This window comes from Amphiprion ocellaris, chromosome 12, assembly GCF_022539595.1.
Source record: "Amphiprion ocellaris isolate individual 3 ecotype Okinawa chromosome 12, ASM2253959v1, whole genome shotgun sequence".
NCBI lineage: Eukaryota > Metazoa > Chordata > Actinopteri > Pomacentridae > Amphiprion > Amphiprion ocellaris.
This window is the reverse complement of record NC_072777.1, coordinates 174,554-198,123: the sequence shown is the minus strand read 5'-3', so window position 1 is coordinate 198,123 and position 23,570 is coordinate 174,554. Positions and strand designations below refer to the sequence as shown.

Genomic DNA, 23,570 nt, shown 5'->3' with positions numbered 1-23,570 from the left:
TCTGGGTTCTTTCCTCCTTCAGCAGGGAACGGAACCAGACGTCTGGAAACGAACCAGATAAATACTTTAATATGAAGTGCTGGGTCACAGTAGTACTACAGTAAATACTTTAATATGCAGTACTGGGTCACAGTAGTGCTACAGTAAGTACTTTAATATGAAGTACTGGGTCACAGTAGTGCTACAGTAAGTACTTTAATATGAAGTACTGGGTCACAGTAGTGCTACAGTAAGTACTTTAATATGAAGTACTGGATCACAGTAGTGCTACAGTAAGTACTTTAATATGCAGTACTGGGTCACAGTAGTGCTACAGTAAGTACTTTAATATGAAGTACTGGGTCACAGTAGTGCTACAGTAAGTACTTTAATATGAAGTACTGGGTCACAGTAGTGCTACAGTAAGTACTTTAATATGCAGTACTGGGTCACAGTAGTACTACAGTAAGTACTTTAATATGAAGTACTGGGTCACAGTAGTACTACAATAAATACTTCAACATTAAGTACTGGGTCACAGTAGTGCTACAGTAAGTACTTTAATATGAAGTACTGGGTCACAGTAGTACTACAGTAAGTACTTTAATATGAAGTACTGGGTCACAGTAGTACTACAGTAAATACTTTAATATAAAGTACTGGCTCACAGTAGTACTACAATAAATACTTCAACATGAAGTACTGGGTCACAGTAGTGCTACAGTAAGTACTTTAATATGAAGTACTGGGTCACAGTAGTACTACAGTAAGTACTTTAATATGAAGTACTGGGTCACAGTAGTACTACAGTAAGTACTTTAATATGAAGTACTGGGTCACAGTAGTGCTACAGTAAGTACTTTAATATGCAGTACTGGGTCACAGTAGTGCTACAGTAAGTACTTTAATATGAAGTACTGGGTCACAGTAGTACTACAGTAAATACTTTAATATAAAGTACTGGGTCACAGTAGTACTACAATAAATACTTCAACATGAAGTACTGGGTCACAGTAGTGCTACAGTAAGTACTTTAATATGAAGTACTGGGTCACAGTAGTGCTACAGTAAGTACTTTAATATGAAGTACTGGATCACAGTAGTGCTACAGTAAGTACTTTAATATGAAGTACTGGGTCACAGTAGTGCTACAGTAAGTACTTTAATATGAAGTACTGGGTCTGATGTTCTGCGCTCAGCAGAGATTTCCGGTAAAACGCGGACTACAGGTTTGTCCCTCTCGGCTCTCCATAGATTTCCGCTGCAGCAGCCGTTAGCTCCGGTACCGAGCGGACTGACGGTAAATCAGCGGCAGTAAACCGTTATCAGACCGGACAGGTCCAGGATGAGGTTCGGTTCTGTGAGTCCACTCGGTGAGGACTGATACCGGAGCCGGGCTTCCACCGGTCGGCCTGGTTCTCTTTGTGCTGCGGTTCTGCTGGGTTCTCTGGGTCCTGCTGGGTTCTACAGGAATGTGGAGCAGGACGGACCTGGAAGACGGATACGAGTCCAATAAGACAGGTGAGACACCTGACGTCATTATCCAGGTATAAGCCGTTTAAAGCCGAACCGGCAGCAGGCAGGACGACCTCCGTCTGGACCACCGGGACACCGGACCACTGGGATAACCCACACTTAAGAGCTACGACTGAAGATAGACTATAGATAGATAAACTATTGATAGATAGATAGATAAATTCAGTAATTCAGTTAGCTTTATTGAGACTATGTCTGTCCCCCGACCACCAAAATTCATTAAATTAACAATTCAAATATAAACAAAAGACATTGTAACCATAAAAATCTAATTAAAATTAATACCACTATTTTAACTGAGCGAAGAAACAGGATAATTAAATGTGGTCTGTTAAATATTAGATCTCTCTCGTCTAAATCTCTGTTAGTAAATGATTTGATAACTGATAACCAGATTGATTTGTTCTGTTTGACTGAAACCTGGTTGCAGCAGGAAGAATATGTTGGTCTAAATGAATCAACTCCTACTAGTCATACTAACTGTCATGTTCCTAGAATCACAGGCCGAGGAGGAGGAGTGGCAGCACTTTACCTCTCTAGCTTAAAAATGAACCAGAGACCTAAACCTAGTTACAGTTCATTTGAAAATCTTACACTCAGTCTCTCTCATCCAGATTTGAAAGCTCAGAAACCAGTTTTATTTGTTGTTGTATATCGTCCTCCTGCTCCTAACTCTGAGTTTTTATCTCAATTCTCAGACTTTTTATCTGATTTAGTGCTCAGATAAAGTCATTATTGTGGATGACTTTAACATTCATGTTGACGTGGACAGTGACAGCCTTACGACTGCTTTTAATTCAATATTAGACTCAATTGGGTTTTCTCAACATGTAAATAAACCAACTCATAGTTTTAATCACACCCTTGACCTCGTTCTGACTTATGGCATATGTAGCTGTTGCACAGGATTCTGTTTCTTAGTAAAGATTTTGTGTTTTGCAGAGAAAACTTTTGTTTTGAATGTATGCGAATTCTCTGGAATATTATTGGCGCCTAGTGGTCAAAGTGTGTATTGCGCTTGTGATGGAGTCAGATCTGTTCTGTTTGTTGGTATTGCGCCCTAGTGGTTGTTTTGTGTACTTATTCATTTTTGTTACCTGAGGAAAAGAGGAAGTGAAGTCATGCTCATGAGGTCACTTCCTTCCTTCTCCTTCCTGCCTTTAAAAGCCAGTCAGTGGCAGTCACACCTGTTTTGCATCTGTTACCATCCACACCTTCACAGTTTGAAAACGGCATCATTTGTAAGTTCTGTTTGTTTCTTATTATGAAAGCAGCATGTGTGTATTATTATTATTAGTTAAGAAATATTATTTTGGTGTTTTGTGAACACATAGTCTGTTTATATACGTTATACTGATGCAATGTTCTGTTTATCTCTGGTTTGTTTGTAGTTTCACACTTACCCTGATTAAACTACCCAACTCAACACATGGCCTGTTCCTTGGAGTTTGATGAGGAGAGTGTTTAGCTGGCTGTATAGCTAAGTAAACGTTCATGGGGACAACACTTGGCGAGGACAGAACAGCGCTTAGTGAACAGCATGCGGTGTTCACATGATCACCTAGAAAAAACTGAGAGTTGGAAGGAGCTACTGGTATAGCAAGACACGGTAAAGAGGATGCTTCGTAAGTGGAAATAATAAGAGGACATTTAAAGACTTTAACAACTCCTAAATTTCTGGTCAGAAGGCGCACACGTTTTTCACAGTGTTTGCTGGTGAAGAAAAGATTTGCTGTGCCACAGAAAAGAATAAATAGTGGACAAACATCAGTTGGAGCGTGGCTTATCTGTACCAGAAGAAAAACTTTGGGAGCAGTTATAGCATAGAAATCAAACAGTTAACAGTATTTCCCCGGAACCCTCTTCTTTCTGACCATTTTATGATAACATTTCAATTTACAACAATAGATTGTATAGGAGTTAAGAATAAACATCATTACAGTAGATGTCTGTCTGACAATTCGGTGACTAAATTTAAGGAAATAATACCCTCTCTATTTACTTTAGCACCACTTACTGATATAATGGAAGGGAAATATTATAGTTTTACCCCCACAGAAGTGGATTATATTGTTAATAATGCTGCAGCCTCACTGCGTACAACACTTGATAGTGTTGCACCTGTAAAAAAGAAAGTTCTATCTCAGAGAGGACCTGCTCCTTGGTAGAATTCCCAGCTGTGGACTTTAAAGCAGGCGTCCCGAAAGCTGGAAAGGAAGTGGTACTCCACTAATTTAGAGGAAGTTTATGTAGCTTGGAAAAATAGTCTAGTAATTTATAAAAAAGCTCTTGGTAATGCCAGGACAACATATTATTCATCTTTAATAGAGGAAAACAAGAACAACCCCAGGTTTCTCTTCAGCACTGTAGCCAGGCTGACAAAGAGTCAGAGCTCTGTTCAAACTTGTATTCCTTTAGCTTTGAGCAGTAACAACTTCATGAGCTTCTTTACAAATAAAATTATTACGATTAGAGAAAAAATTAATCTGGCCCTTCCTACAAATGTCACAGATGTATCATCGAGTACAGATGCTTTAGAATTGGCTGTAAGACCAGATGGATATTTAGAATTTTTCACTCCCATGCATCTCTCTGAACTCATTTCAATAGTGTCTACATCCAAACCATCCACATGTCTTTTAGATCCTATCCCAACTAGACTGTTCAAGGAGGCTTTACCTTTAATTAATTCCTCAATGTTAGATCTGATTAATCTCTCTCTAGTAACAGGCTATGTACCACAGGCTTTTAAGGTTGCTGTAATCAAACCTTTACTTAAAAAGCCCACTCTAGATCCAGATGTTTTAGCCAAACTATAGACCAATTTCTAACCTCCCACTTCTCTCTAAACTTCTGGAAAGAACAGTTGCAAATCAATGATGTGAACATTTACAAAGGAATAGCTTGTTTGAAGAGTTTCAGTCAGGCTTCAGAGTGCATCATAGCACAGAAACAGCTCTGGTGAAAGTTACTAATGACCTTCTCATAGCGTCAGATAATGGACTGGTCTCTATACTTATTTTGTTGGACCTTAGTGCAGCATTCGATACAATCGACCACAAACTTTTATTACAGCGACTAAAACATTGTATTGGCATTAAAGGGACAGCACTGGACTGGTTTAAATCCTACTTATCAGACAGGTTCCAGTTTGTGCATGTCAACAATGACTCTCCTGAGCATACTAGGGTTAATCATGGAGTTCCTCGGGGTTCTGTCTTAGGACCAATACTGTTCACATTATACATGCTTCCCTTAGGCAATATTATTAGGAAGTACTGTATTAATTTCCATTGTTACGCTGAGGACACTCACTTGTATTTATCTATGAAGCCAGATGAAACTAATCAGCTAGCCAGACTGCAAGATTGTCTTAAGGACATAAAGACCTGGATGACCTATAATTTCCTACTACTAAATTCAGACAAGACTGAAGTCATTGTATTTGGCCCCAAACATCTTAGAAAATTGCTTTCAAAGCATATAGTTACTCTGGATGGCATTACATTGGCCTAATAGATAGGCTATAGATAGATAGACTATATATAGACTATAGATAGATAGATCGATAGATAAACTATAGATGTATAGATGTACTGTATTTAAATATATATCTGCTGTATTTCTATAAATTGTGTGATTGCAGCTGGTTTATTGTGAATGCTTTGTGGTTTCTTCTTTCCTCCTCTGGACAAAAACAGACATAAATGATGTATCTGATGTTTTCTGTTCTATTTTTTCTGACTCTAACTCAGATCCTCTGCAGTTGAAATGAATCCAAAGTTCTACTGAAGAACAGAACATGTTCCAGAATAACTACCAAACTGTCAGAACAAGGAGAACCTCTCTCAGGCTCTCAGCAGATCTTAAGGTAGATGGATGAACCTGAGGTCTAACCTGTGGTTCTGTTCCAGGCTCCAGTGGTGGTTCTCCAGGATGGACTCCAGACTCAGCCTGGAGCAGCAGCATCTCTGAAGGCCGAAGACTCAGCACGGTGTCGGACAGCGGGGACACCGGCATCGGAACCTACTGCTCCGACAGCGTGGAAGGTAGGACTCATCCTGGTTAGACCCGACATTCCATCAGTAGAACAGCAGAATGTTCCAGGGGTTTTCTGCAGGCCTTCAGCTATCTAGAACATCTTAGAGCAGCTTCTCCACAGTCCACTCAGACATTGAAGGAACTTAGAACACCCGTTCTGTTGTTTCCATCAACATTTTCTAACGATGTTCCTGATGTCTGCAGATCAGGGCAATTCAATTAAAAATTGACTCAGGCCAGATTTTCAGACTAAAGACATGAGCTGGGCTGGACATTTTTAGCAGGCAGTGAGCAAACGTAACCATTTAAAATGAACACAAATAGATAAGATAGCAAACACATTGGATGTTTATTAACATACTGCCACATCCAGAAGGACATAAACACAATAGAAGAGCAGTACTTAAACTGAACCTGTGCTGAAATACTGCTTCTTTAAATTTTACATTTCAAACACATAACTTCAATACATTTTGATAGGTAAATACAAGCACATGTTAAGGGGCATATGAACATGAAAACAAAGTGCTGATTAGAAACACCACCTTTTGTTTTGGTCACATCTGAAAGTGCATAAAAAAGTAGCTTGCTTAACAGCAACTTTTCAAAACTTGAGGTATTTTTCTTCTTTTGAAATAACAAAAAACAGAGTTTGTCCCTCTCCATATTTGGTCTCATCTGAGAGTCACATCTTCAGTGCATATAATCAAAAAAATAAACGGGGTACAGTGACACAGTTACTGTCCCTTTGAAATGAAATAAAGCCGACATCAACGTGCATAATAAAGCGCAACTAAGTGAAATAACTGTGAAAACAAAATGTCTTTCTTAAATATTAAACTTCTAATTAGTGAACAGAAAATAGTCAAATAAATGCATGAAACTACCTTTAGTGCCCGCTACAGCACACTGCTTTGTTGCACTGAACATTAGGGATTCCATCTCAACTTGTGTAGATGTGTAACACTTCTCTTGTTGATTTTTCTAGTTAGAGAAATGACACGTTGTTTTGAACAAGAGCATGGATGTTTGGCTCATAAGATGTAAATGCAGTCCGAAGGCAGTGGTGAAGAGTACTGTCAGTCAGACAGCAACAAGAGCTGCTTTTTTTTTATCATGTTTATGCGTGAAAAGCTTGATTCACATGTTGATCCAAACATACTGAGCAAGTGGACTGCAACTTTCTTAATGTTCGGGAACTGGTGCATATTGACATTACACCTAACCCTGCAAATGTTTGGCGTGTCAGACAGAGGTAGCTGTTTGATAGCAGATATCACACTCGTCTTAACTTTATCGTCAGTTAAAACTTCATCCACAACAGCCATCATGCAGTCCTTCACAGTTTCTGAGTCTGTGAGCGGCCTCTTTTTCTTTGCCATGAAGCTGCTGTGGCCTTTTCCTGAGCTGTGGAAGTCTGCTTCACTGTAGTAAGACGCAGTCAAACTCTGAATTTTAGCCGCTCTCTCATGAGATCCCTCGGGAAAGTTTGTCCGAAACGCGACATGTTTTTCAATGTGGTGTCTTAAGACAATATAATCTTTCAGCACTGCAACACACTCGTTGCAGAGTAAACATATTGGTTTGGCGTTCGGATTTGGTGGTAGATAAATAAATACCTGTCAGTCCACGCAGGATTTAACCGACAGTTTTCCTCGCTGATTTGTCGTTTCAGGGTAGAAAAAGACATGCTGCTATTTTCACCTGTATAGAACTGCTAATGTTAACTTTTCAAATGCGCCTCCTCAACAACACAATGAATTGTGGGCTGTTAGATGTTCCTGATGTCTGTAGATCATTACTGTCAGATGTTCCTGATGTCTGTAGATCTTTACAGTCAGATGTTCCTGATGTCTGTAGATTTTTACAGTCACATGCTCCTGATGTCTGTAGATCTTTTCTGTCAGATGTTCCTGATGTCTGTAGATCTTTACAGTCAGATGTTCCTGATGTCTGTAGATTTTTACAGTCACATGCTCCTGATGTCTGTAGATCTTTTCTGTTAGATGTTCCTGATGTCTGTAGATCATTACTGTCAGATGTTCCTGATGTCTGTAGATCTTTACAGTCAGATGTTCCTGATGTCTGTAGATTTTTACAGTCACATGCTCCTGATGTCTGTAGATCTTTTCTGTCAGATGTTCCTGATGTCTGTAGATCTTTACAGTCAGATGTTCCTGATGTCTGTAGATTTTTACAGTCAGATGCTCCTGATGTCTGTAGATCTTTTCTGTCAGATGTTCCTGATGTCTGTAGATCTTTACAATCAGATGTTCCTGATGTCTGTAGATCTTTACAGTCAGATGTTCCTGATGTCTGTAGACCCTAACCCTCCTCTCAGATGTTTGGTTCCAGCTGATGAACATCAAACTCTCTCCATAGATGACTCCAGCTGCAGCACCACTCCTCTGTCCTTCCTGCCACTGTCTCAGCTTCACCTGGATGATGACGGCATCCCTGTCCTCTCCGTCCTGCCGTCCCCGTCCTCCTCTCCTGGAGCCCGGCTCAGAGTGCCACCGTCCCCCCAAGGGTCGGGTCACTGGGTCCGGACCTGCCGGGACATGAAGGACAAGCAGCCGATCCGGAGGTGGTCGTCCCTCACCAAGCTGTCCTCTGACAGGAGGATGTCTGGACTCCAGTCTGGCCCGAAGGGACAGGGTTCTCTGGACCGAGGCCTGCTGTCTGGCTACAGGAAGGGGTCCAACGTAGACCTCTCCCTGCCCCTGTCCTCCTCCTTCATCAGCAGCAGCCTCCTGCAGTGCTCACCCGGAGCCGGACCCGGGTACCGGTACGACCGCAGCGCCCCGGGTCTGGACTCGGACCCAGACCAGTACCAGTCCGACCGCAGCACCCCGGGTCTGGAGCCGGACTGGTCCCTGTCCTCCCCAGTCCGATACCACGGCGCTCTGCCAGAGGCTCAGGTGTGTCGGGGCCGTGGACAGGTGACTGGACAGGTGAACAGCGGACAGGTGAGCGGCCTCGACGTCCCGCTGTACCCTTCGGACCGAAGCTCCCCAATCCAGTCGGCGGTCCGAACACAGATGTGGCTCACCGAGCAGATGGAGTACCGACCCGGACTGGAGCTCGGTACCAAGGTCTTCGGTGACGGGCTGTCACCATGGCAACCAGGACTCCAGCCAGAGCCAGGACTGAACCAGGTGAGTTGTGTTCTCAGGTGTGTTCTGTGTTCTCAGGTGTGTTCTCAGGTGTGTTCTGTGTTCTGAGGTGTGTTCCGTGTTCTCAGGTGTGTTCTCAGGTGTGTTTGTTTTCTCAGGTGCTGAAGAGCAGCTGTCTACCTGTGAACACTCTGGTGAAGGTGAAAGAAGGTCTTCTGAGGCAGAGAGAGCTGGAGATCGATCGGTACAACACAAACCCAATCCAACACCAACATCTGGTGTACTGATCACACTAGAATACATCCGATAATACTGATGATCACACTGGAATACATCCCATAATACTGATGATCACACTGGAAGACATCCCATAATACTGATGATCACACTGGAAGACATCCCATAATACTGGTGAGTGGAGTGGCAGACCGGGGTGGTGGTTCCCATTTTCAAAAAGGGGTACCAGAGAGTGTGTTCCAAGTACCGGGTTATCACCACTTCTCAGCCTCCCTGGGAAAGCTTCCTCTAGGGAGCTGGAAGGGAGGCTCCGACCGATTGTAGAAACTCATTCAGGAGGAGCAATGTGGATTCCGTCCCGGTCGTGGATCAGTGGACCAGCTCTTTACTCTTGAAGAGCTGCTGAGGGGGTCATGGGAGTTGGACCTGCCAGTCCACATGTGTTTTGTGGATCTGGAGAAGGACTACGACCGTGTCCTCTGAGGGGTTCTGAGGGAGTATGGGGTACCAGGCTTGTTGTTACGAACCATTCGGTCCCTGTACAACCAAAGTGAGAGTTGTGTCCACATACTCAGCACAGAGTCAGACACGTTTCCAGTGGGTGTTGGATGCCTCCAGGGCTGCCCCTTGTCTCTGATCCTGCTTGTGGTCTTCATGGATCTCAAGGTGCAGCCGGGGTGAGGAGGGTGTCCGGTTTGGGGACCTCAGGATGTCATCTCTGCTTTTTGCAGATGATGTGGTTCTGTTGGTTCCTTAGACCTTCAGCAGCACTGGAGTGGTTTGCAGCCGAGTGTGAAGCGGTAGGGATGAGGTTTAGAACCTCCAAGTCCGAGGCCATGGTTCTCTGATGGAAACCGGTGGATTGTTCCCTCTGGGTTTGGGGGGGGTTGCTTCCCTCAGCGAAGGACTTCAAGTATCTCAGGATCTTGTTTGGGAGTGATGGGAAAATGGAGCGTGAGATGGACAGGAGGATTGGTGCAGTGTCAGCAGTAATGAAGGCATTGTACTGAACCGTCGTGGTGAAGAGGGAGCTGAGCCACAAGGAGAAGCTCTCAGTTTAACATCCATCTACGTTCCAACCCTCACCTATGGTCATGAGCTCTGGGTAGTGACCTAAAGAATGAGATCATGGATCCAAGCGGCTGAAATGAGCTTCCTCCGTAGGGTGGCTGGACTCAGCCTTAGAGATAGGGGGAGAAGCTCAGACATCCAGAGGGAGCTCGGAGTAGAGCTGTTGATCCTTCACCTCTAAAGGAACCAGCTGAGGAGGTTTGGACATCTGATTCAGATCCTCCAGAGAGACTTCCTTTGGAGGTTTTCTGAACACGTCCTCCTGGGACGAGACCCCGGGGTAGACCCAGAACCCACTGGAGGGATTATAAACTATATTGCCAAAAGTATTCACTCACCTGCCTTGACTGGCATATGAACGTAAGTGACATCCCATTCCTAATCCATAGGGTTCAATATGACGTCGGTCCACCCTTTGCAGCTATAACAGCTTCAACTCTTCAGGGAAGGCTTTCCACAAGGTTTAGGAGTGTGTTTATGGGAATTTTTGACCATTCTTCCAGAAGCACATTTGTGAGGTCACACACTGATGTTGGACCAAAAGGTGTGGCTCTCAGTCTCCACTCTAATTCATCCCAAAGGTGTTCCATGGGGTTGAGGTCAGGACTCTGTGCAGGCCAGTCAAGTTCATCCACACCAGACTCTGTCATCCATGTCTTTATGGACCTTGCTTTGTGCACTGGTGCACAGTCATGTTGGAAGAGGAAGGGGCCAGCTCCAAACTGTTCCCACAAAGTTGGAAGCATGGAATTGTCCAAAATGTCTTGGTATGCTGAAGCATTCAGAGTTCCTTTCACTGGAACTAAGGGTCCAAGCCCAGCTCCTGAAAAACAAGCCCACACCATAATGCCCCCTCCACCAAACTTTACACTTGGCACAATGCAGTCCGACAAGTATCGTTCTCCTGGCAACCACCAAACCCAGACTGGTCCATCAGATTGCCAGATGGAGAAGCGCGATTGGTCACTCCAGAGAAGGCGTCTCCACTGCTCTAGAGTCCAGTGGTGGCATGCTTTACACCACTGCATCCCACGCTTTGCATTGCACTTGGTGATGTATTGCTTGGATGCAGCTGCTCGGCCATGGAAACCCATTCCATGAAGCTCTCTGCTGAAGCACTGTTCTTGAGCTAATCTGAAGGCCACATGAAGTTTGAAGGTCTGTAGTGATTGACTCTGCAGAAAGTTGGCGACCTCTTGGCACTATGTGCCTCAGCATCCGCTGACCCCGCTCCGTCAGTTTACCACCTACCACTTGGTGGCTGATTTGCTGTCGTTCCCACACACTTCCACTTTCTTATAATACAGCTGACAGTTGACTGTGGAATATTTAGGAGCCAGGAAATGTCACGACTGGATTTGTTGCACAGGTGGCATCCTATCACAGTTCCACGCTGGAATTCACTGAGCTCCTGAGAGCGAGCCATTCTTTCACAAATGTTTGTAAAAGCAGTCTGCATCCTAGGTGCTTGATTTTACACACCTGTGGCCATGGAAGTGATTGGAACACCTGATTCTGATATATATATAGTGTATATCTCATTTGGCCTGGGAATGCCTCACGATCCCCCAGGAAGAGCTGGAAAGTGTTGCTGGGAGGAGGAACGTCTGGAATGACCTGCCTCCACGACCCGACTCCAGATAAGAGGAAGAGGATTGATGGATGGATGATGGATGGACACTAGAATACATCCCATCATACTGATGATCACCACTGGTTACAGAGAAACTGATCAGTAACCAGATTCAGTGTTTAGACTAAGGCACCTGGATGGATTTAAACTGATCTGGGGTCAGTTTTTACCAGAACTCAGATGCGTTTCTCCTCCTAAATGTCATGGTTCTATCTGCTGGACTGATGAAGGTCTGGTGAAGTCCATTAGAGTGATGGATCTGGACCTCCTCTATGGACTTCAATTTTCTTCACATGTCATCTCAGTGTTCAGCAGTACGGTCCAGAACTTACGAGTTTTTAACAGAGAACAGAGAACTCAACGATCCAGACTTGGTGGGACAGAACAAAAAAAGCTCTGACAGAACCAGGATCAGGGAAGGCAGACATCTGCCTCGAGCGGTTGGGGTGAGGGTGGGGAGATGGAGAACCACCACTACAAACAGAACAAGGAACATTCTGGATGTCGATTAGAACAGAAACTGGAGATCAGAGACGTGAAGATCCAGATCTAGACCTGAAGGTTCTGCAGTCTGAGAGGGAAGGGTTCTGTTAGGATGATCTGGAACAATCAGGTCTGTAAGATATGATTGAGCTGCGCATTCAGAGTTTAGATGTTAGAAGAAGGATTTTAGATTCCTGGATTTTACAGGGAGACATGAAGAGAAGCAGGAGCTTATCTGCTGATCTCTGTTCCTGGTTCCTGTCAGAACTTTGGCTGGAGGTTTTTAGGAGAGTTATTGAGACCTCCTGAACATCAGGAACTACAGTTCCCCCCCCTCCCACACACACACACACACACACGCACACAGACACACACACACACATGCAGAAAAAGAGTAGATCCTGAGAGCAAGATAGTTATCTGTAGTTTACCTTAGTACTTGCGAGTACCCGACACTGTGAGGGTGGAGACATGCGGCGGTGGTGTATTTGCGACAATTTTTTTAAAAAAAGAAGAAATTTAAAGGGGCGGCGGCTGGGGTTTTAGCAGCGACGGGCCGCCGCTGCAGAATAAATGTAGAGAAAACCCTGGTATTTATGTGAGAAATGAGCTTCCTACAAACAGACCTTAGATGGTCTCTGATCTGCTGAGCTTCTTCAATCTGTAATGTTCCTCTGGACGGTTTGTTCTCTTTCATGGAGATGTTCTTCATGACGTGTTTTCTTTACCTGTTTTTGATCTTTGTGTTTCAGACAGAAGCAGCAGATTCTGCAGCTTCACGCTCGGATCAGAGAGAACGAGCTCCGAGCTCAGCAGGTTCTCCAGAGTCAGAGAGGCTGGTTGGATGATCTCCAGGTCACCCCGAGTCACAGCTCCTCATCACCAACCTGCACGACCAAACCGGACCAGATTGTGTCACTTCTTCAGGATCCCAGAATGTCCTGCAAACAGCAGCAGAGCAACAGAATCTGCTGCGATGAAGACCTGCGAGGAAAACTGGCCGTAGCAGAACTGGAGGTTCTGCATCTGAACGAGTTCTTCAAGCAGGTCACCCAGAAATACAGTGAAGATATCCGCAAGCTGGAGGAGAAGGTGGAGAACGTTTACAGTTTATTCATATTAATATTATTATCTGCTCAGTGTTCCTCCATCCACAAGCTGGAGAAGGTGGAGAACCTTTATTAATGTTAATATTATTTAGGGCTGGGACTTCAATGCGTTAATTTCGATTAATTAATTGCAACAAAAATGGCGCGTTAAATAAATTAGTGCATTTTATCGCTTCTTTCTCAGTTCCCAATTTTGTGGCACACCAGTAACTCTGATGAACACTCCAGCCCAGTAGGTGGTGGTAATGAACCTAAAGTCTGTTTGTAGCCATGAAGAAGTAGCACAGGAAGCACTGAGTGGAAAAAAAAAAAAAAAGGAAGCACTGAGTGAAGTCAGGCTCTGGTGAACAGTGAAGGAAGACTAGATTGAGCTTGTTGGGAGGAAATTTTTCTTTTAAAATTCTTACTGATGTCCGCTTGGATAAAAGCCTGGTTGTTTTCTGATCACCTCAATGTAAAACATATTGCTGTTAGCACCAGAGCTAACGTTAGCTACCACAGTCCTGCTAACGGTGGAGCTATCCCATAATAGACCACTTTTCTAGACAGTGCTTGAGTTTACAGAAAGTCTTAAAATGTTGAATAAAATCGCTATAATTGCACTTAGATTTGCAGTAATCTGTGAATGTAGCAGACAGATGAAAAATGCAGATAAATAGAAATGAAACAAACATTTTTGTTGTTTAATTACACCGTCGAGGCTCCACCTCCTTGGAGGAGGAATAACCTATACAACGAAAATGTCTGTCTTTTAATAACTTAATTATAAACTTTTTGTTCATAAAAAAATGACAAATAAAAAATTATATTCCGAAAAAAAGAACCATCAAAATGACACCATTTATCAGACCCAGAAACTATGAAAACAGAATGAATCTGTGGATTTTCAAATTTCTGAAGCTCCTTGAACTACTAATGCTGATTTTATGTTCCATACAGTGGAAAAAACAACTAAATTCAGGCTTGAAGTCATCAAAATCACTTTTTTCTATATGTCCCATTTTAAATTTTTTTTTATAATTTGAAATTATAAACACGTATATGTCTATTCATTGATTCAACTGTCAACCACAATTTCATTTGAATTAAAAAATTTCACTTATTGTGTTAAATATTGCTATTTGATAAAAGTGCGATTAATTGCAATTAATTACAAAGCCTGTAATTAATTAGATTCATTTTTTAAATGGCATCCCACCACTAATATTATTATCTCTTTACCGTTTATTAATATCAGTATTATCTGCGCCGTGTTCCTCTATCAGGTGTTAATAAAGTTACATTAATATTATCTACTATCAGGTATTAATTTATATTAATATTCCAGGTGAAGACGAGGGATCGCTACATCAGCAGTCTGAAGAAACGATGTCAGAGAGAAACGGATCAGAACCAAGAAAAACAGCAACGAATAGAAACACTGGAAAAATACCTGTCAGACCTGCCGACCCTGGAGGAGGTTCAGGTGCAGCAGCAGCAGGTACACAACTACACAACTACAGGTACACAACTACACACGCACAACTCCAGACACACTACTACAGGTACACAACTACAGACGCACAATTCCAGATGCACAACTACAGACGCACAACTACAGACACACAACTATAGATGCACAACTACAGACACAGAGGTACAGACAACTACAGATGCACAACTACAGACACACAACTACAGACACACAATGACAGACGCACAACTACAGACGTACAACTACAGACACACAATGACAGACGCACAACTACAGACGTACAACTACAGACACACTACTACAGGTGCACAACTACAGGTGCACAACTACAGGTGCACAACTACAGGCGCACAACTACAGGCGCACAACGACAGACGCACAACTACAGATGCCTCAGGTTAATCCAGATGTTGTCCTCGGATTGATCCAGACGTTGTCCTCAGATTGATCCAGATGTTGTCCTCAGGTTTATTCAGATGTCCTCAGGTTGATCCAGATGTTATGCTCAGGTTGATCCAGATGTTACTGTCAGGTTGATCCAGAGGTTACGCTTAGGTTGATCCAGATGTTACTGTCAGGTTGATCCAGATGTTACTGTCAGGTTGATCCAGATGCTGTCCTCAGGTTGATCCAGATGTTTTCTCCTCAGCAGCAGCAGGTGCAGCAGAGGGTGGAGGACCTTCAGAAGGCGATGGTTCTTCTGCAGAGGAGTCTGGATGAAGGTTCTCGTCTGATGGAGCAGAAGGAGCTGAAGATGGAGCAGCAGAACCAGAGGGAGAAGGAGCTGATGTCCTCAGTGCACAGGTGAGTCCTCACCTGTCCAATCTGCTCCTTCTGTTTATTCAACCTGGAAAACTTTGCATCGTTTCATCACAAAGTTCCAGTCCTGGAACTTTTTGATCAACTCTCATATCTGCAGTTTGTAGCAGCTTCATGTTCTCTGAATGAACTGTGTGTGTGTGTGTGTGTGTGTGTGTGTGTGTGTGTGTGTGTGTGTGTGTGTGTGTGTGTGTGTGTGTGTGTGTGTGTGTGTGTGTGTGTGTGTGTGTGTGTGTGTGTGTGTGTGTGTGTGTGTGTGTGTGTGTGTGTGTTGCAGTCTGCAGCAGAAGGTCCAGCAATGTCTTGATGATGGAGTTCGACTTCCTGTTCAGGACTTGAAGAGACTTGAAGTGGAGAACAGTCAACTACTGCAGCTACAGGATCACAGCAGCAGGGTAACACAAACAGACACTACAGACACAACAGACTCACAACTGACACAACAGACTCACAACAGACACACAACAGACTCACAACATACACACACACACCAGACTCACAACGGACTCACACCATACTCACAACAGACACACAACAGACACAACAGACTCACAACATACACACAACAGACTCACAACAGACTCACAACAGACAAAACAGACTCACAACATACACACAACGGACTCACAACGGACTCACAACGGACACAACAGACACACAGCAGACTCACAACAGACACACAACAGACACTGCAGACACAACAGACTCATAACCGACACCACAGACTCACAACAGACACAACAGACTCACAACATACACAACAGACACACAACAGACTCCCAACAGACACAACAGACTCACAACATACACACAACAGACTCACAACATACACACACCAGACTCACAACGGACTCACACCATACTCACAACAGACTCACAACACACAACAGACACACAACAGACACAACAGACTCACAACATACACACAACAGACACAACAGACTCACAACAGACAAAACAGACTCACAACATACACACAACAGACTCACAACGGACACAACAGACACACAGCAGACTCACAGCAGACTCACAACAGACACACAACAGACACACAACAGACTCACAACAGACTCACAACAGACACAACGGACTCACAACAGACTCAACGCACACACAACAGACTCACAACAGACACAACGGACTCACAACAAACTCACACCAGACTCACACACACACAACAGAGTGTAACTTTCCTCTTTGTCCTGCAGCTGTTTAATCATCAGAGAGAACAGATTGACAGACTGACGTCTCAGCTGACGGTGAGTTCACAGACACACAACCTTTGTGTACTGGTTGTGTACTGATTGTGTACTAGTTGTGTAGTGGTTGTGTAGTGGTTGTGTAGTGATTGTGTACTGGTTGTGTAGTGATTGTGTACTGGTTGTGTACTGGTTGTGTAGTGATTGTGGACTGGTTGTGTACTGATTGTGTACTGGTTGTGTACTGATTGTGTACTGATTGTGTACTGGTTGTATAGTGGTTGTGTACTGGATGTAGTGGTTGTGTACTGATTGTGTAGTGGTTATGTACTGGTTGTGTAGTGATTGTTTAGTGGTTATGTACTGGTTGTGTAGTGATTGTGTACCGGTTGTGCATTGGTTGTGTATTGGTTGTGTCGTGTTGGATATTGTCTTATTTATTTGACTTGACATCCAGAATGACCACCTGTCTCACCTGTCAGGCGACCAGTAGCCGCCTGCAGAAGCACAGAGGAGTTTCTGATGGACAGGAGGCCAAGCTGCCCCTCCCACCCAGAGCCTTCACACAGGTATCGGTGTTCAGGTGTTGATGTCAGACTGACAGATGTGGTTATTGATAATTGATCAGGAGCTTCAGCAGATCTGATAGGCTATAGATAGATAGATAGACTGTAGATAGATAGACTGTAGATAGATAGACTGTAGATAGATAGACTGTAGATAGACGATAGATAGATAGATAGATAGATAGATAGATGATAGACTATAGATAGATATATAGACTATAGATACAGTGGGTTGCAAAAGTATTCACACCCATGACCAAAACTCAATTTCTCAGAACAGAACAAAGCAAAAGTGAGTTTCACCTGTTTATATGAAAGGAAATAGCACAGACACAACAATCCATCACTGTTTTTGTTCGTAAGCACTCTTTGCTATGAATAGATTGCAAAAGTCTGTATTTCATTGTTGCAAAAGTATTCACACCTTTGCACCGAAGATGTTATTTTGAGTCGAAAATGATTGCACACTATAAACTATTGCATCACAGTGTCACAGGACTGTATTCAGTCACTTGTGACTTGTATAGGCTTGATTTCTCCCTATAAATAGTGCCCAATATTCACCTGTCCACAGTCGTCCCATGGTTGTCATGGTGGTCAGACAACAGTCATGAAGTCCAAGGAGCTGTCAGAAGACCTGAGAAAGAAAGTTGTAGAGAAGCATAGAGATGGGCAAAGCTATGTAGCCATTGCAAGTTCACTCAATGTGCCAAAAAGTACTGTTGCATCACTGGTCCAGAAGTGGAAGCACCATGGTACCACTATGAACCTCCGGAGAACAGGGCGTCCCTCCAAGATCACGGCAAAAGGCAAGATGAAACTGCTCAGGGAAGCCAGAGCAAACCCCTCCGTCACTCTTGAAGACCTGAAGAAGTCTCTCCAGGGTGCTGGGACTAACGTACACAAGTCCACAATATCCCGCACTTTACACAAGGAAGGTCTCTATGGGCGTGTCACAAAGAAGAAGCCATATCTAAAAAAACAACATCTCAAGGCTCGTTTGCAGTGTGCTACCACACATCTGAAAGACACTCCTGCGATGTGGGAAAGTGTGATCTGGTCAGATGAAACAAAAATAGAACTTTTTGGCCTGAACACCAAGAAGTACGTTTGGCGCAAAGCCAACACAGCTGATGATCCGGCTCATACCATCCCTACCGTGAAACATGGAGGTGAGAGCATAATGCTCTGGGGTTTCTCTTCCTCCGGTCCTGGTGAGCTTGTCCGTGTGCAAGGGATTATGAATAGTGCGAAATATATTGACATCCTGGAGAAAAACCTCTTCAAGTCTGCAAAAAGCCTGAACCTTGGGAGGAAGTTCACCTTTCAGCAGGATAATGATCCAAAACATACGGCTCGAGTGACACAAGAATGGCTCAGGAAGAAGAAAGTGAAGGTTCTAGACTGGCCCAGTCAAAGCCCAGATCTCAACCCAATAGAAAACCTGTGGAGGGATCTGAAGATTGACGTCCACCGAAGGTCACCAAGTAACCTGACTCAGCTGGAGCAGTATTGCAAAGAGGAGTGGGCAAAACTGTCCAAGGACCATTGCAAAACTCGTTGCTGGCTATCCAAAGCCATTGGAAGCTGTTATTGCTGCTGAAGGAGCTGCAACCAACTACTGACTGTGACTTAATGATTTAGTGTGAGTACTTTTGCAACAATGAAATACAGACTTTTGCAATCTATTCATAGTAAAGAGTGCTTACGAACAAAAACAGTGATGGATTGTTGTGTCTGTGCTATTTCCTTTCATATAAACAGGTGAAACTCACTTTTGCTTTGTTCTGTTCTGAGAAATTCAGTTTTGGTCATGGGTGTGAATACTTTTGCAACCCACTGTATATATACTATAGATAGATAGACTATAGATAGATTATAGATAGATAGATAGATAGATGGATATAGATAGATAGATAGATAGATAGATAGACTATAGATAGATAGATAGACTATAGATAGATTGATAGATCGATAGATAGACTATAGATAGATCGACAGATAGACTACAGAATCTATAGTCTATCTATAGTATAGATAGATAGACTATAGATAGATAGTTAGATAGATCGATAGACTATAGACTTTAGATAGATCGATAGTCTATAGATAGACTATAGATAGATAGACTATAGATAGATAGATAGACTATAGATAGATAGACTACAGATAGATAATGTTGCTTTTCTAGATTTGTGGTTGTACAACAGTCTGACTGAGGGTTCTGCTGTGAGACCAAAGACCTGATACTAAATCTGGTTCTTTGTTTTCCTCTGAGGAGCAGCATCCAACAGATGGAGGGTCCTTGGTGCGTCCGTTGTCCCAGGTGAAGATGCCAGAGCTGGGCCACCTGCTGAAGGAGATGTCCTTGTGTCTTCTGGACCTCCAGGGTCTCTGCAGTATTCTGGCTCAAAGAGCTCAGGGCAAGGAACCCAACCTGACGCTGCTGCTGGACATGAAGTGTACGTGGACAGCACACACACATGCACGCACACACGCATACACTGTTGGTTAGTGGTGGTTAGTGGTTAGTGTTGGTTAGTGGTGGTTAGTGGTTAGTGTTTGTTAATGCTGGTTAGTGGTGGTTAGTGGTTAGTTTTTGTTAGTGGTGGTTAGTGATTAGTGTTTGTTAGTGCTGGTTAGTGATGGTTAGTGGTGGTGAGTGGTTAGTGTTCGTTAGTGCTGGTTAGTGGTGGTTAGTGGTTAGTTTTTGTTAGTGGTGGTTAGTGATTAGTGTTTGTTAGTGATGGTTAGTGATGGTTAGTGGTGGTGAGTGGTTAGTGTTCGTTAGTGCTGGTTAGTGGTTAGTGCTGGTTAGTGGTGGTTAGTGGTGGTGAGTGGTTAGTGTTCGTTAGTGCTGGTTAGTGGTGGTTAGTGGTTAGTTTTTGTTAGTGCTGGTTAGTGGTGGTTAGTGATTAGTGTTTGTTAGTGCTGGTTAGTGATGGTTAGTGGTGGTGAGTGGTTAGTGTTCGTTAGTGCTGGTTAGTGGTTATTATTCGTTAGTGCTGGTTAGTGGTGTTGAGTGGTTAGTGTTCGTTAGTGCTGGTTAGTGGTGGTTAGTGTTCGTTAGTGGTGGTTAGTGGTGGTTAGTGGTTAGTGTTTGTTAGTGGTGGTTAGTGGTTAGTGTTAGTGCTGGTTAGTGGTTAGTGTTTGTTAGTGATGGTTAGTGGTGGTTAGTGGTGGTTAGTGGTTAGTGTTTGTTAGTGCTGGTTAGTGATGGTTAGTGGTGGTGAGTGGTTAGTGTTCGTTAGTGCTGGTTAGTGCTGGTTAGTGGTGGTTAGTGCTGGTTAGTGGTGGTGAGTGGTTAGTGTTCGTTAGTGCTGGTTAGTGGTGGTTAGTGGTTAGTTTTTGTTAGTGCTGGTTAGTGGTGGTTAGTGATTAGTGTTTGTTAGTGCTGGTTAGTGATGGTTAGTGGTGGTGAGTGGTTAGTGTTCGTTAGTGCTGGTTAGTGGTTATTATTCGTTAGTGCTGGTTAGTGGTGGTGAGTGGTTAGTGTTTGTTAGTGCTGGTTAGTGGTGTTAGTGTTCGTTAGTGGTGGTTAGTGGTTAGTGTTTGTTAGTGGTGGTTAGTGGTTAGTGCTGGTTAGTGGTTAGTGTTTGTTAGTGATGGTTAGTGGTGGTTAGTGGTGGTTAGTGGTTAGTGTTCGTTAATGGTGTTGGTGGTGGTTAGTGTTCGTTAGTGCTGGTTAGTGGTGGTTAGTGGTTGTTAGTGCTGGTTAGTGGTGGTTAGTGGTGGTTTCTACTGGTTAGTGGTGGTTAGTGATGGTTAGTGGTGGTTAGTGATGGTCAGTGGTGGTTACTACTGGTTAGTGGTTAGTGATGGTTAGTGGTGGCTTGTGGTGGTTAGTGTTGGTTACTACTGGTTAGTGATGGTTACTGGTGGTTAGTGATGGTTAGTGTTGGTTACTACTGGTTAGTGATGGTTAATGGTGGTTAGTGATGGTTAGTGTTGTTACTAATGGTTACTGGTGGTTAGTGTTGGTTACTACTGGTTAGTGGTGGTTACTACTGGTTAGTGACGTTAGTGACGGTTAGTGGTGGTTAGTGGCGGTTAGTGGTCGTTAGTGGTGGTTGTAGTTAGTGTTGGTTCGTGCTGGTTACTAATGGTTCCTGGTGGTTAGTGGTGGTGAGCAGTGGTTAGTGATGGTTACTACTAGTTAATGATCATTAGTGGTTGTTAGTGATAGTTAGTGTTGGTTACTACTGGTTAGTGATGGTTACTGGTGGTTAGTGGTGATTAGTCTTGGTTACTACTGGTTAGTGATGGTTAGTGTTGGTTACTAATGGTTAGTGATGCTTACTGGTGGTTAGTGATGGTTACTACTGGTTTGTAATGCTTACTGGTGGTTAGTGATGGTTAGTGCTGGTTACTAATGGTTCCTGGTGGTTAGTGGTGGTGAGCGGTGGTTAGTGATGGTTACTACTGGTTAATGATCGTTAGTGGTGGTTAGTGATGGTTACTGGTGGTTCGTGGTGGTTAGTGGTGATTAGTAATGGTTAGTAGTGGTTACTGATGATGGTAATGATGATGATAGTGATTGTAATGATAGTGATAATGATGATAGTAGCGATGATGGTAACAAGTGTGTTTTATGAGTTTTAGCTAAAGGTTAACTGTGAACGGAGCTAATTTCTCTTGGATCCATCTTTTTATTGACTCTGTTTTTCTTCCAGCTCTGAGCGTCTCAGCAGACGACAGCGACTGTGAGGTGGAGGTGGTGGAGGAAGAGCTCAGGTTCAAGCTGCTGGAGGTCGGACAGCTGAGGAGAGACATCGACGAGCTCAGGAGAAGCATCTCCGACCGCTACGCCCAGTTCATGGGAGACAGCTGTGTGTCCCAGTGACACCTCTGAGTCCTGATGGAGGCTGGTGGAGGCTGGTGGAGGCTGAAGGAGGCTGGTGGAGGCTAATGGAGGCTGGAGGAGGCTGAAGGAGGCTGGTGGAGGCTGAAGGAGGCTGGTGGAGGCTGAAGGAGGCTGGTGGAGGCTGGTGGAGGCTGATGGAGGCTGAAGGGGGCTGGTGGAGGCTGAAGGAGGCTGGTGGAGGCTGGTGGACGCTGCTGTGTGTCTGTCAGAGTGTATTTTCTGTACTGATGCTGCAGATGTTTCCAGCAGACCTTCAGTGATCCACTGGACAGAAACAATAACTTCACTTCTGAACTCTGAACCATCTGAACTCGAACCGTCTGAACCCTAAAACCTGCCGGCAGATTTGGAAAACGTCTTGTTTTTAAAAGAACAAACTGTGGAAACAGAAAGAATCATCAGATGTTTGACTTCCTCCTCCTGAAACTAACCACAAGTAAAACCCAGATTTCATCACTTTATTCTACACGTTTCATTTAAAACTTTGCTAAAAATAAACTTTGTAGTGACCAGATTCTGTAAAGAAATAAGTGTTTTGAGTTCCTCTTCAAAAACAAGAAGCCATGACTGAGCTGCAGGCAGTGTTTCTCCAGAGCAGAGGATGAAAACATAAATAAATAGCAGCTGCATGCAGAGCCACACCTGTACATAGACACCATGAGTCCAGGCTGGTTTCTTTTTGGAAAATAAATAATCAAAGATGTTATTTCTGGTTGCCATCATACTTACTGACAAAAGACATCTCTGAGTTCTCCCTCCTTCTTCTGGTGTTCTGGTTCCTCAGAGCTGCAGGACTTTAGATCCACAGTGAAGAAAAATGAGGCAGAAAACATTCAGAAACAGTTCAGAGTTTAGAGGGTAAACATCCAGATAATTAAATGTGTGTGGTCTGGTTCCAGTTCATCTGATTTATGTCTGAAGTTTTCTCTGCTGCGCTGTTTGTGTTCAACATGCAGAATCACAGTCATTTAATTAGCAGGAGAACATCATGAACAGGAGAACCTCATGAAGGAACATCATCAAACACCAACATATTTAACAGAATCATCCTCCCTGAGAGGGTCTGAAGAAAGAGGTGGGAGGTGCTTACAGGTGCACCAATCAGACAGCTAACACAGGTGAGTGGTTTCTCTGTTTGGAGCTCCAGTCTGTCCCTGTGAGCTGAGCTCAGGTAGTCTGGGTCTAACTGGACTCTTCCACAGTGAAGGTCTTCAGATGGACCAACAGGTCTTCAGATGGTGTTCATTTACATTTTTAGGACACTGCGATTATTATGGGATTGTTCCGTTTTCTTTTTTCATAGAAAGTGAAACGGCTCAGACCCGCGGCATTTCTAACTTTCTGCTGGTTTCACCAATATCTCATCAAAACTATCACCGTCCTGATGGTCCTCAGAGGTTGATCTGACAATACAAAGTTCTGACTGAAGCCTCCTCATCATGG

The 23,570-nt window shown here is 43.6% G+C and overlaps 1 protein-coding gene across 5 annotated transcripts; it reads left to right on the top strand.

Moving 5' to 3' along the window:
* The first annotated feature begins 717 nt into the window (after positions 1 to 717).
* On the top strand, positions 718 to 22,833 carry cep85l (centrosomal protein 85, like). Of its 5 annotated transcripts, XM_023295339.3 has the most exons (13): positions 1,524 to 2,756; positions 2,907 to 3,140; positions 5,430 to 5,564; positions 7,939 to 8,714; positions 8,831 to 8,916; positions 12,849 to 13,188; positions 14,533 to 14,685; positions 15,329 to 15,483; positions 15,776 to 15,893; positions 16,707 to 16,757; positions 17,180 to 17,266; positions 19,542 to 19,725; positions 21,937 to 22,833. In XM_023295339.3, exons 2-13 carry the CDS (start codon positions 3,134 to 3,136, stop codon positions 22,104 to 22,106), a joined length of 2,262 nt encoding a protein of 753 aa, XP_023151107.1. In that variant the 5' UTR covers positions 1,524 to 2,756; positions 2,907 to 3,133; the 3' UTR covers positions 22,107 to 22,833. The 5 variants fall into 5 exon arrangements, with proteins under 5 accessions (XP_023151105.1, XP_023151104.1, XP_054871670.1 ...); XM_023295337.3 differs by lacking the exons at positions 1,524 to 2,756; positions 2,907 to 3,140 and adding an exon at positions 718 to 1,500 and having other exon boundaries at positions 15,332 to 15,483; XM_023295336.3 differs by lacking the exons at positions 1,524 to 2,756; positions 2,907 to 3,140 and adding an exon at positions 722 to 1,500 and having other exon boundaries at positions 19,545 to 19,725.
* The last annotated feature ends 737 nt before the right edge of the window (positions 22,834 to 23,570 follow it).

Coding starts and splice junctions, on each gene's coding strand:
- cep85l (XM_055015695.1), top strand. CDS start 1,452: ATGTGGAGCAGGACGGACCTGGAAGACGGATACGAGTCCAATAAGACA. Junction 8,715..8,830: donor CAGAGCCAGGACTGAACCAG/GTGAGTTGTGTT, acceptor TTGTTTTCTCAG/GTGCTGAAGAGCAGCTGTCT. Junction 19,726..21,936: donor GCTGCTGCTGGACATGAAGT/GTACGTGGACAG, acceptor TTTTTCTTCCAG/CTCTGAGCGTCTCAGCAGAC.